Source organism: Nematolebias whitei, chromosome 4, assembly GCF_014905685.2.
Source record: "Nematolebias whitei isolate Nwh7 chromosome 4, NemWhi1, whole genome shotgun sequence".
NCBI lineage: Eukaryota > Metazoa > Chordata > Actinopteri > Cyprinodontiformes > Rivulidae > Nematolebias > Nematolebias whitei.
This window is the reverse complement of record NC_056501.1, coordinates 5,287,518-5,301,201: the sequence shown is the minus strand read 5'-3', so window position 1 is coordinate 5,301,201 and position 13,684 is coordinate 5,287,518. Positions and strand designations below refer to the sequence as shown.

General features: G+C 45.2%; 1 protein-coding gene across 1 annotated transcript in view; it reads right to left on the bottom strand.

The window, feature by feature from the left end:
• The window catches only part of spata5 (spermatogenesis associated 5), a 64,652-nt gene that overhangs the window by 46,293 nt on the left and 4,675 nt on the right, over nt 1-13,684 (bottom strand). The window contains exons 4-10 of the mRNA XM_037675474.1: nt 13,273-13,331; nt 12,447-13,055; nt 12,239-12,368; nt 11,927-11,983; nt 11,527-11,650; nt 9,089-9,190; nt 8,849-9,002 (exon numbers count right to left, since the gene is read on the bottom strand). Of these exons, the coding sequence (XP_037531402.1) occupies nt 8,849-9,002; nt 9,089-9,190; nt 11,527-11,650; nt 11,927-11,983; nt 12,239-12,368; nt 12,447-13,055; nt 13,273-13,331 (1,235 nt within the window). The remainder of the gene's footprint in view (nt 1-8,848; nt 9,003-9,088; nt 9,191-11,526; nt 11,651-11,926; nt 11,984-12,238; nt 12,369-12,446; nt 13,056-13,272; nt 13,332-13,684) is intronic.

Sequence of the window (13,684 nt, the reverse complement as noted above, 5' to 3'; positions counted from 1 at the left end):
CAAAAACGCATATTTTTAGTTATATATGTATATGTATATAAAATTTTAAAAAGTCTTGTGAGCGCATTTGTTGCAGAACATTTCAAACGGTCAGAATAAGAGAAAAGGTTTTCAGACCTGAAATAATGAGAATAAAATAAGTTTCCAAACATTTCCAGACATCAGAATTGTAATGTTTGAACTTTGGAAGAGATCAAAAATCTATATTTAACGCAAAAACGCAGATTTTGAGCACTTTGTCTGAGACTCGGTCCTCCTGGAGCCAAAGTTCGACCAGCTCGGCTGTTGGACGGTTTCCGAGCCTCCATCTACCTCTTCACCCCAGAGAAGTTCAGCGGGTTTCAGGTCTGCAGGTCCAGCTGACAGGGTCTGGATCCACACCTGAACCCCACTGAAAACCTCTCCGCACCCCTCTGACAGGAAAACCTGAACTTAACCCTTCGTTTCCTCACACAAACTCATTTTCAGCTCTTCAGTTTCAGTCGTGAGCTCCTACTGGAACCGATTCCGCCACCGGACGGTCACGTTGCAGGAGGAAAACAGCAGTTTTTATATTTTTCACTCTTAAATTATTTTGATTGAATAATTTTAATTTGTTCCAGAACTATAAATATATTTAATAAGTGAAAACTAAAGTTGACACTGTCACCGACAGGAATGATCTGTGCTGGATTTTGTCTTTTCTTTTTAAACGTCCTGTTGCCCCTCAAGAAGTTCAAACCATCCATCTATCGTCAAAGTCCAAATTACTTTGTTGTCATTCACACCTCATGTGGTACATGTGGTGGAACAAAATTATGTCCACAGGGTCCCAGTTACATCCAACAAAAGTATAAAATGTAAAAGAAAAACAGTGATAAAATATGAACTAAGAAAAATGTTAACTAAAAGTACGCTAAGCACTAGTAGTATAAAAACAATGCACCGAACAGCAGCACCAACAAGAGTCTGTGTGAGCAGATGAGTATGAATGAGCACAGCACCATGAAATAGATCAGCAGCATGAGATCAGCAGCACATATCAACAATCAAGTGGCATCACAGTGATTATCCTGGTTAGATATTCATGAGTCTAACAGCCTCAGGGTAGAAGCTGTTCCTCAGTCTAGTGGTTCTACACTTAATGCTCCTCAACCTCCTTCCTGAGGGAAGCGGGGAAAAAAGTGTGTGTGCTGGGTGAGTGAGGTCCTTCATGATGCAGGTGGCCCTCGTCCTGCATCTGGAGGTGTAGATGTATCTGATGGTGGGGAGACTGACTCCAACAGTCTTCTGTGCAGCCTCCATGTCACGCCATGCCATCCATCCATATCCTGCAGTCACTGTGCGAGAGGCGGGGGACACCCTGGACAGGTCTCCAGTCAATCACAGGGACACACAGAGACAATCGAGACAAACAACCATTCACACTCTCACTCACCTGGAGACAATTTAGAGTTACCAGTCAGTTTAACGTGTATGTTTTTAGTCTGTGGGAGGAAACCGGAGTACCTGGAGAAAACCCACGCAGCACGGAGAGAACATGTAAACTCCACCCAGAAAGGTCCCGGGCTGGGATTTGATCTGCTGACCCCCTGAGGCAGCAGCTCTACCAACTGAGCCACTGTGTTGCACGGTACTTTCAGGTTGTATTAATCTTTCATAAAAACATTTTACGTCGTGAAAAATTCTGAATTAGATTTTTTTTTGTCAGAACTATGCTAGGTGGTGAGGTAAGCCTTCTGAGCCCGAAGATGTTTTAGTGTTGAGAAAACCAGATCTGTTCAACGTTTTGACCTCTCCGAGTCAGAGCAGGCTTCTCGAGGTGGTGCGAGTGAGACAGACATTACACGAGCGTGTCCTCGCTCTGCTTCGACACAGCTCAGGAGGAATAGCATCATCTGTCATCAAGACGTTGTTCCTCAGAACAAACAAAAACTCCCCTGATGACATCAAGATTTCCATCCATTCTTACGTGCACGGAGAAAAAAACACGCACAACAACTTCCCACTGCTGTCCTCGCATATGAGCGACTGAAGCGAAGTCTTCTCCGTGGTCTATAAGCAGGCCGGCAGGATGTGAAACCCAAACGTGCTTTGTGTATGCATTAAATTTAGAAACCTCTGGCCTGTGTGTGCGTCTCTGCAGCTGTGCAGTGTGGAGATGGTTTGCGTGACCCGAGTATGTTCAAGTCGCCGTGATATGTCCCCTCGTTTTTATTTGTCAGGAAACGCTGCGTCGGAGCGAACGCTCCCCCCACGGCTCATTGTTACCTGAGCAGCGAAAGGAAACAACTGCAGCTTCGACTTGGTGTTTTTCTGAGCCTCTTTGGCTTTTGTTCCTTTTGGAGAAATAGAAAACCAGTGTTTTGTGAGTGACGGTGAGGTGGAAATGGAATGAAGACTCCAGGATCTTCTCTTTCAAACTCCACTAACAGTTCGTAAAAAAACCAAGCCCTTCAAGAAACGTCAAACACGACCATCGCAAACGTTCAGTCTGCTCCACAGAGTGATAAAAGAAACACTAGAGTGCGCTCCGATCGCGTGACCTTGTGATTCACTGCAGCCATAACCAAAACAACCAAACATCTGCGCTTAGCGTTTTGGTAGACACGACAAAATTACCCTGAGCAGGGACTGACTATGTTAAAAATGTAAACAAATAATAATCAAATGTCTGTAATATAATACAAACATATTATTAGAATAAATGCCAGAAAGATGTAGCAACAGAAGAGAAAAGGGAAAACGTGTCTCCTTTCGCACGTCAGCAGATTTGATGGTATTTACCGTATTTTTCGGCCTGTAAGTCGCTGTTTTTTGCATAATCTGCATGCCCTGCGACTTCTACGGCAAAGTGACGTATTTATGGATTTTTCCACTTTATTAGACATATTTGGACTGATACGACTTATAGGGCGGTGCGACGTGTACGGCGGAAAACACGGTACCTGAATGTGATCCGACTGAACCTGAAGCTGATTATGGACCCGGTCATAAGTCTTCTATAAGGCCGATGCACTCTTACTTCTAACCTACAAAGCTCTCAACAACCTAGCTCCATCTTATGTTACAGATCTTATTGTTCCATATTTTCCTAACAGAGCACTTCACTTTCAGACTGCAGGTTTACTTGTGGTTCCTAGAGTTTCCAAAAGCAGAATGGGAGGCAGATCTTTCAGTTCTCAGGCTCCTCTCTTGTGGAACCAACTTCCAGTTTCTGTCCATGAGGCTGACACATTGTCCAGTTTTCAGACTGGGATTAAGACTTTCCTTTATGATAAATCCTATAGTTAAGTTCGGCTTGGGTTTCCTGCGCTATCCCTTAGTTATGCTGCTATAGGTTTAGACTGGTGGAGGACAAACTGACCACATGTCCTCACTCCGCTGCTGTTGCTCTACTCCACCTGTTTGTATTTGTGAACATGTTTTTTTTTGGTTCCTCCTATAGAAAGTTCGCCTGGACCTGTCATTCTGTGTTTGTTCGTTCCTCCTTCCTGTCCTCTCAAACCCAGCTGGTCGAAGCAGAAAAACACTCATCCTGAGTCTGGTTCTGACGAACGTTTCTTCCTATTGAAAGGGAGTTTTTTCTTTCCACTGTCTCCTTTGTGCTCGCTCAGGATGAGAGACTGTGACGAAGTGAAGAATCAGCTGATTCCTCAGACAGAGAACTTTAACTTTTTTTATGTAAGTGAATGTTTTTGTACGGAGCCCTGAGACGACTTCTTGTGACTTGGAGCTATAGAAATAAACTGGAATATTTTAATATTTATCATACGCATAAAGCACATTTTAGAAAGTTAGAGAAGTGAAGTTTGTTGCTCCCACTTAAAGTCACTCTAAAACAGTGGTGTCCATTGCTGCTCGTCCGGGGCCACAGTCCCACAGGCTTTAGATGTTTTTCTGCTTGAGCACTTGTGATTTTATTGCCTGGGAGATGAACAGGCTTCTGCAGCACCGAGGACATGCTGAAGAGGTCATTCAACCATTGACTCAGGGGTGCTGGAGCAGGAAAACCATTAAAACGTGCAGGATAGTGGTCTTCGGGTGCTGCATTAGACTGGTTCCGCTCATACCTCTCTGACAGGAGTTTTTGTGTGAAGGTGGGTAAAAATCTATCCACTTCAATGCCTCTTTCCTGCGGTGTCCCGCAGGGCTCGATTCTCGGACCCCTTCTATTTTCACTCTATCTGCTTCCGCTGGGGTCGATCCTAAGAAAACATGGTATTCCATTCCATTGCTACGCCGATGACTGTCAGATCTACCTGCCACTGAAACCAGCCAGTGCTTGTTCCGTCCACCCTCTCCTCAAATGTCTGGACGACATTAAGACATGGATGGCTTCAAATTTTCTAAGTTTTAACAACCAGAAGACTGAAGTCATTGTCTTTAGCCCTAGCTCAGCTGCCGCCTCTTATCCTGTGAACCTGGACTCCCTTCAGCCTTATCTGAAGCACTCTGTTAAAAACCTCAGAGTGGTTTTTGACTCGGATTTTAAGTTCGACAAACAGATCAGTTCAGTTCTGCAGAGAAGCTTCTTCCAACTGCGGCAGGTAGCTAAGCTCAAGCCAGTGCTGTCTAGACCCGACCTTGAGACACTAGTCCATGCATTCATCACAACCCACCTGGACTATTGTAATTTACTGTATGCTGGGGTCAGCCAGGCCTCTATCTCACGGCTACAGCTCGTCCAGAATGCTGCAGCTCGGCTCTTAACCGGTACACCGAGGTATGAGCACATCACACCAGTTCTGTCCTCCCTACACTGGCTTCCTGTGAGAACTAGGATTGATTTCAAAATTCTCCTCCTGACCTATAAATGCATAAATGGCCTCGCACCCATCTACCTCTCTGAGCTACTGGAACCATATGTTCCCTCTCGGGCTCTGAGATCTTCCGATCAGCTGCTTTTGGTTGTTCCAAAAACACGACTGAAGCTCCGAGGAGATCGGGCGTTTTCAGTCATGGGTCCCAAACTGTGGAACAACCTACCCCCCAACATTAGGCATGCCACCTCCCTTCCTGTGTTCAAATCCCTGCTAAAAACATATCTGTTCTCTCTGGCGTTTCATACTGTGTGAGTTGATTTAGTATATCTTGTTCCATGTCTTCATTTTAATGCTGTTGTTTTAATTTTTTAAGGTATATTCTTACTGCTTTTTATTTCTCAGTGTTACCCTTAGTGTTAAGCACTTTGATAACAGTCTATCTGTTTTAAATTGTGCTCTATAAATAAATATGACTTGACTTGACTTGACTTCGGGGACTGAGATTGGACACCGCTGCACAAAACGATGAGGGATCTCTTTTATGATAAAAATCACAAAAAGGGTTAAATCAGGTCATCTGGACAGTTTCTTTTTGGGAGAAATGTTTCGTCTTTCATCTGAAAGACTTCATCCGTCTGAGGCCTGCCAACCCAGATCCGTCGTATAAATAGCACCTCACTGGTGTGTTTCAAGCCAGCCCGATTGTTTTGGATGGATGGTCCCTTTTTGCATGTGTAAAGCCAGATCCTGGGAATCCCACAGAGGACGGGCATGAAACATCAACGAGGTGCATTTTGTACGACGGATCTGGGTTGGCAGGTCTTAGACGGATGAAGTCTTTCAGATGAAAGACGAAACGTTTCTCCCAAAAAGAAACTGTCCAGATGACCTGATTGAACCTTTTCTGTGATTTATCTACCTGGATGACTGCGCTTTGTATGACAAACTCATTTGTAGCGCCCCTTATTTCAACCGTCTTTGGCTTCGATTGCGTTCGTGCAAACTTAAATGTTTTATTTTAGACATTCCTTGCAGTAACAGTCTCCTGCTATCTTCCAGTCAACTTCGTACTCAAGCAACGAACAATTATTCAGTTCTCACCCTTGTTCTCTTTTCAAAATAAAACAGTTACTGGTCCAGAAGCAACATATACCATATTTTTTGGGCCTATAAGTCACAGTTTTTTACATAATTTGCAAGCCCTGCAACTTATACACCAAAGTGATGCATTTCTGTTTCTTTTCCCATATTTATAAACCAATTTTTGGCTGAGATATGACCGTTTTCATTCATTCTGACTGAAAATATTGAACACTACCATTTTCAGCCAGTAGATGGCACTCGAGTAGTATGGCATGCCGTTGCGTCATGTAATAGGTAAAAGTGTCTATTAATGACACAATCGGTTTCCCTGAGGCTCATTGGGATTAACCTGTATAAATAAAGGTTGAATGAAAGTCAGCCTGCTTCGTCTAGCTCCGGGATCATGCCTGGATCAACCGTCGACCAGCTTCATTTCTCTGCGCCGCCCCGGTGAAATGCAGCTTATTTGACCATTAAAGTGCATTTATTAAGTAAAAGTTCAACTGAGACACACCTTTACTATAATATCGAGCAAACAAATAATTGTTTTTAGGTGTTAATCTTGTTAAATTGTTGTTAAAGTCCTCCCGTGCACGCTCCTGCGGCCGCCATTTGGCAGCCAGTTGATTTTTGGCACAACACCGGCCCATAAATCCAGGTTGTCAGCGGTGACGCATAATAGATGCGACGTACACGGTGAAAAATACGGTAGTTTGTAGTTTTTGCAAGGGCTTCGTGTTCATCTGGAAAGCACGTTAGGCTTAATGTTTTATTTTTTCACTTGTATTCATTGTTTTTTGCTTCACCTGAAGTAAAGAAGCTACCAAACCCCTACGACCTGGTTCACACCAAACGTTGTTTAGCTCGATGCACGCATCATCAGAACAAGATCACAAGCGGTTTGTGTGGTTTGGAGCTGAAAAATGTCCAAAGATGTTTTTTTAAATGACCAAGAGTTTGTATTATATTTCATTCAATCTGTTATTTACTGTCAGCGGCCAACACAGAACAATAAAATGAGATGAAAGTCATCAGAGCTGTCAGCGTGCGCGCTCCTGCGGGAAACAGAAAGCCCCGAGTTTCTCTGGGAGACTCTGGTTTGGAGATTCTGAGGGAACGAGGCGGGTCGGACGGGGGTTGGAGGGTTTGTTGTCTCCCTCGGGCGTGCGAGGAGGTTTTCAGAAAACACTGCCAGTCACGTCTGGCCCTCTGCGGACAGTAAATCACGCTCTGTGCTTCCGAGCAGCGCTCCCGGCTCCCCTGCTCAGCTGGAAAGGCAATACGCCACGTCCCCGAGGCGGCGGGACCACCCAGGAGGCGGACGGGGTCGCACAGAAACGCTCATCCACAGAAAAACAAACAAGCATGCGCTCGCGCAGTCGTCACGCAGACCCCCGTGATTTAGCATGTGCAGAACACGCACACACATGCGCAACAACCGAGCTCGTCCCCGGGATGTGCGGCGAGGGGGCACACGAATCTCACAGCAAGTGGTGGTTTGATGCAAACACCACACAGAGTCCCAACTTCCTGCGCTGACGACCCTCGTCTGCACAAGGACCGGGCCAAGAGGACGTCTCGTCTCGCTCGTTGAAACTAAAGAAAGAATCCCGGTCTGGACAGCGTCCTTCACGAGGAGCGAGAGGGAGAAACGACACGAGGACAAGAGTGAACCGAAAACTCTTTCAGGAGGAGGGACGAGGAAATCGATGCAAAGACGAGAGAAGCTGTTCTTTTAGCTGAAACGTGGAACTGACGTCGCTGAGACAGACAAAAGCACAGAAGAAGCAAAACACTAGCTAAAAGCAAAATCTTTCATAAGATTAGCTCAAAGCTAAAAAAAAATCAAAGCCTAGCTAAAAGTTTTTGTTTTTTTCTTTCGGCTGCTCCCTCTTCAGGGGTCGCCACAGTGATCGAAGTCGCACGGAGACTCTGTGATTGTTTTACGCCGGATGTTCTTCCTGACGCAACCACAGACACCGAGCTGCCACAGCCTCTGTGTGGAGCAGAGAGCTGCCATCAGGGCGCCCGGGGGAGCAGAAGGTGGGGGTTAAGGGCCTTGCTCAAGGGCCAGAGAGGGGCAAATGAGGGTGGAGGCAGGTGTGGGTGCTTCACCTTTCCCACCCACATTTTGATGTTGTCAGTACTGGGAGTTGAACCAGCGATTTTCCAATCACAGGCCCACCTTCTCTAACCTCTGCACCACCACTCCCACAAAGCCTAGCTAAAAGTAAACCTGGCTACAAGTTTGAAGAAGGAAAACATTAACTAAAAGCTAAAAGAAGCAAAAAGGTTGTTAAAATCTTTAAATAAAAAATCCTCTCGCTAAAAGCTACAAAAGCAAAACGTTAGCTAAAATCAGCAAAGGGTCAGCTAAAAGCTAAGTACAGCAAAATGCTAGCAAAAAGTGAAATGTAGAAAAACACTGGCTAAAATGTCAGAAAGGCAGAAAGTTAGTTAAAAAGCTGAAAGCAGCAAAACCGAAAAATGCTAAAAAAGCTAAATGCTAGGTAAAAGCAGCGACGGATTAGTTAAAAGCTAAAAGTGGCAAAAGTCTATCTAAAAGACAAAGCAACAAGCAACAAGTGGCAAACAGCTAGCGGAATTCTAAATGTAGCTAAAGGCTAGCTAATAGCTAAAATAGCAAAATGATAGCTGGAAGCTAAAAGTAGCAAAAACAACCTAAAAAATATAAATATCAAAGGGTAGCTCAAGGTGTCAAAATGTTAGCTAAAAGCTAAAGTATAAAAAGAGTAGCTAAAGGCTAAGTTTGCTAAATAATAAAAGTAGGACAAAGCTTACTAAAAATAGCTAAACGTGCTACAAGCTAAAGGTAGCGTAAGACAGAAAGTGTTCCTGGAGGAGTTGAACGCCGCTCTCGGTTTGAACACTCGACCCCAATGTGAAAAAAATATACATGAACGATGAGATTCCAGCTCGTCCGCCCTCCGCCCCGCTCCACGACACTTTGGGGCGCCCCGTTCGTAAGCGGTCAGAACCGCCGGCCTTCTTCGACTCACCTGCTTCTTTGCAAACAGCTGCGAGGTCCGCCCCCACGTATCCGTGAGCGACGTCCGCCAGCCGCGTCAGCTCGTCCGTGGTGGCGCTGCACGGGACGAAACGCAGCTGCTTCTGCAAGATGTCCGCCCGCTCCGCGCTGCTGGGAACCCCCACCTGCCGCCGTGAAGCCAGCAGAACACACGATCAGCTGTTGCTCACCCGGGACTTCCTGTCCGGCGGTGCTGACGGGTGGTACCGACCTCCAGCTCCTTGTCGAAGCGTCCCGGCCTGCGCAGGGCCGGGTCGAGGGCCTGGGGTCTGTTTGTGGCCCCCAGGACTAACAGCTGGCCTGAGTGGTCCTCCTAAAACCACAAAACAAAAGTCAGTCATTGAACGCATCATCTCGTCCACAGACCGTCGTGCAAAAAGTGGAAAAAAAAAAAAAAGATGTGAAAATGTCGAGATTTGTTTTAAAAACGTGCATTTTAAAAAACTTAGTTCAGGTTAAGTGAGATCAGTTCTGCTCGTAAAATAAATAGGAAATAAAATCATTCTTGATTTAATTTAAATAAGTAAAGTGAACAATAAATTCCATAAATATAAGTTTATTTAACCTGTTTTAAAGGACCGTCCCCTTCGTGTGCATCAGTGATCAGTCTCAAAATAAATTAAAGAAGTATTTTTGATTAGTTAATTATATAATGGGAAATAAATAAAATGTGCATTTATTGGTTTTAAAGTGGAAATGACGTTTTAAAACTTCACTTTAATTAAAAAGCTAGCGTTCCTCGAAGGAGTGAATATCGACTGCGGCCTAGCTGTGGCAGCCATCTTGAATCAGGTTGACTCCAGACGAATACGAGCTCACGATCTGCAGCCAGTGAAAGATTTATAAGATATTTTGCTAACAGACAAGTTAATGCTAAAAAGTAATGCTAAGTTGGGGATAATGCTCAGATACTTCATCAAGTTTTAGCTCAATATCTGTAAAATCGACTGAGTTACAGCCACGTTTGGGTATGCTAATGTTAATGTGCTGCGGCGGCCATCTTAGACTGGGTTGACTCATTCAGCTGTTGAGGAATAAAAAATTTTGAGCTCGTTCTGATGCTCGGCGTGGCTGAGGGTGCAGGCAGGAGCGGTGAGGAGCAGGAAGTGCTTCTCCACGTTCCACAAACCGGTTGTTAGACGGGAACTCAGATCCAGGAGCTGCTGTATTTACACAAATATCATCAATCCTCTTTTTTTGTTGTTTTTCTGCTCGGGGACCGGCGGTTCCACCTGAATAAAGTTATGGGACAACAGCAGCTTAGAGCAACCTCAGATGATTTCTTTCCCAGAATGCCTTTCAGAACGTTACAAACGACACTCCAGAGGTCCGACCCGCTGCGTCTGAGCTTCATCCAGAACTCAGAGATGGTTTCTGCAGGACCTTAATGAGGAATCCTGCTGCGGTCGTGTTTCAGCCGTGCATCCTCTGAGCGAGCGGCTGCTGACCCGCCTGCACGTACTCTGACGGAAAACTGACTTTTAATAAAACCGAAGACACACAAGTGTTAGAGATCCAAGCTCTGTAATGGGCTAAAAATGATCCGAAGAGAAAACAAACTTTAAGTTTTCATGTCCTCTAGACGCCGTTGGGCTTGTCTACAGATCGCTCCCCGCAGCTAGCTGGTGGCCATCTTGAGGGTCTAGCTCCTGCAGAGACATGGCTGAAACACTGAAAGTTCTTCATCTGTAATCTTTTTCATACTGGTTCAGAGGCAGCCGTGTCCTGCTGCCTTGTGTAATGGTTACTTTGATCAACTTCCTCCAGATGTTAAATCCAGCTTTGTACAGAAATGGGAGTTTCGTGGCTTGAAAATGTGCCGATGTGGATTACGCCGGCACGGAAAAACAACCAGCGGACTACACCCAGCACTTAATTAAAGCACCCAGTTAGATATGATTATATTTAAATATGAAAAATACTATGAAAGTATTTGGCAATGTTCTAGTCTGTGTAAAGTACTAGAGGAGTCATTTGTGAACATGTGTTTAAACTTCGATCGGTCGTTACTGTCAGGGGATTGTTGGTCAATGGATGTTTTTAACTTCCATGGTGGAGAATGTTAACTGCCCATGAGCCATGTGTTTGAGTTAGCAGAGAGATCTTCTCTCAGAGAGAGAGAGCTGATGTGATCCTGCACGTGCAGCTGGGTGGCCGAGGGCATCAGTGTCTGCCTGTGAGCTGATAAGGTTATAAAAACAATCCTCGCACGCCGCCCGGTGCAGATTCTCGTGACTGGGCTCCATGATGCACAACTTTTTTATGCATCCGTGCAGCCTGTGGTGAAAGTCTGCACTGTTCTTATGGGACGTTAGTAACAAAGTGTAAATCCTGCCGGCAGTTTCTGACTGTTTCTTCCTCTCTGGCTGTTTGTTACAGGGAGAAATGTGTAAAACTCAGTTTGTTTGTTTGTTTGTTTGTTTGTTTACAGTGTTAGTTAAATGTCTGTTGCGCCACATCGTTTAGGTATTTTCTTGTGCTGCAGCTCAGGTTGTTTACATGATTTAGGTCCCTCGATATGGCCGAACCAGGCAAGCGATACATAAGCGTCACGCCATCGATCGACCGGTGACCTGATTATAGACGGAGCTATAAAACAGCTGTACGAACACCAGATGTGAGAGGGTCACATGCAGCTGGGAGACTTACTGAACCGATCCCATCCATCAGAGTCAGGAGAGAAGCAACAACTCGTTTCTCCACCTCGTTCTGAGCTCCCTCTCGCTTCGGGCACAGAGCATCGAGCTCATCAATAAAGATGATCGCAGGCTGCCTGCCAGATTCAGAGAAAAGACAAAAGTACTGCACACGGCACATTACACGCCCGTCGACAAACTGTTGTACGGCGGTCTACAGCAATGGCCCCTTGACCTTTGGTCGTGATGTGACCTTGAAGCTGACGTGATGAAAAGTGAACGTAACCCTCCGTCTAACGATGATGCACATGTGCATGAAGCTTCATTAAACTGGTTATGGGCAGGGCAGCACAACGTTTACGTCCGACTACACCATACTACGTCCACTTTTACCAATTTATGACCAAGTTTACCTCTGAGACGCCTCGGTGAATATTTGCCTCAGCCGTCCTTCTGTTTCGCCATAAAACCTGCAACATGAAGCACAACACGTCTCTTTCACTCAATCTAACTTCCTCCTCGTATAATCGAACCCAGAGCTATTCAACCAGCAGTTATTCTCATGAAGTTTGTTTTACGATTTAAAATCTAGTTTTATTTAAAAATGAACCCATTGGTGGGCCGAAGTGAGTTCACTCGTGGTCATGTTTTGGCTCCCGGGCCGCCACTTGAATATCCCTGATCTAACCCTTCAGTCAGGCTGATGCAACGCGTCGGAGCCATACTTGCTCATGATCTCCGGGCCGTTGATCACCACCATGTGAGCTCCAACCTCGCTGGCTATGGCTCGTGCAATCATGGTTTTTCCTGTTCCTGGGGGCCCGTACAGCAGAACCCCTCTGGGAGGAGGGATCCCTGTAAAGAAACGGAACAATTAACCTTGATGAGGTAAAACGCTTCAGGTGAAACGGTTACATGTACGAGGCGGCGCACCGTAGTTGGAAAACAGCTCGGGTCGTTTCAGAGGAAGCTCGATGGTTTCTCTGATGACGTCCAGCTGCTTGCTAAGACCGCCGATCATGCTGTATGTAACCTTTGACCTCTGAGCTGCTTCCTCTGGGCCTGTCGGCCCCGCCCTGCTTCTGAACGACACTTTGGTGGAGCATGATAGAGAGTAGAAGGTGTCGGTGCTGGTCACACCAGCAGGGGGCGCCGTGGACACGTTCTCCTCCTGATTTGGGCTCAGTGAGTCCTCCAGACTGACAGCAGTCTCTGACGCGATGGGGGGACTCTGGGAGTTGGAGGAAGGTGTGAAGGGAGCCGCCGGTGAGAGAGGAGCTGGTCGGCGGGGGGTGCTGGCGGCAGGACCAGGCTCTCCATCCGTGTTGTCCTCCACAGTGAGCCTGCTGAGCTGCTGTGAGAGGTCAGCTGATGTGGAGTCCAGCACCGAGGACTCCTCTGGATCAGGGGCCACTCCCAGGGGAGGAGGCGGTCTCTGGAGGGTGACTCCATCCTCCCCCCTTAAGCTCTCGACACGAAGACTGCAGGAACGGCCAAAATAACTCAAAGAGATGATATTTCCAGGCAGGATGATGTTTCCAACTGGATGAAAAAATAAATAAAAACTGTATAATTTGAACATTAAAGCAACAAAATTTACTTTTATAGATTTAATAAGTCTTATTAAAAATAAAGAATCCCTTTATTTAACATTAGAGGCCACAATAATTTATATTATGGTTAATTAAACTGCAAATATAAACAATTACTGCATGATTTAAAATGTTGGGTTTTTTTACTAGTTACTGTGCGTACTCACCCAAAGCTCTCAGAAAGAAGTTTTTAAATTCATCAGTTTCTAGTTTTTCATCTTTTAACCTGAGTAAAAGAAGTGTGAGGTTGAGAAGATTAGACCAAATGTATTTTTTATACTTTCTCTTAAAAAATAAACCGATAAATAATCAAATATTTCACATAATTCACTCTTTTTAATAACTTCATCTAAACAAAAAGCATCACGCAAACGTGTTAAATCTGTAAAACTGTTGATGTCACTAATGGACATTTAAAGTGCAGTTGCACGGTGAGTCCAGCAGGGGGCGGAAGTGAGTTTAAATTACTACAGTGGTCTGGAAGAAAAACTGAACCAAGTTTAATCTCTACATGGAAGAAAAACTTAACCACGTTTAATCTCTACATGGAAGAAAAACTGAACCACGTTTAATCTCTAC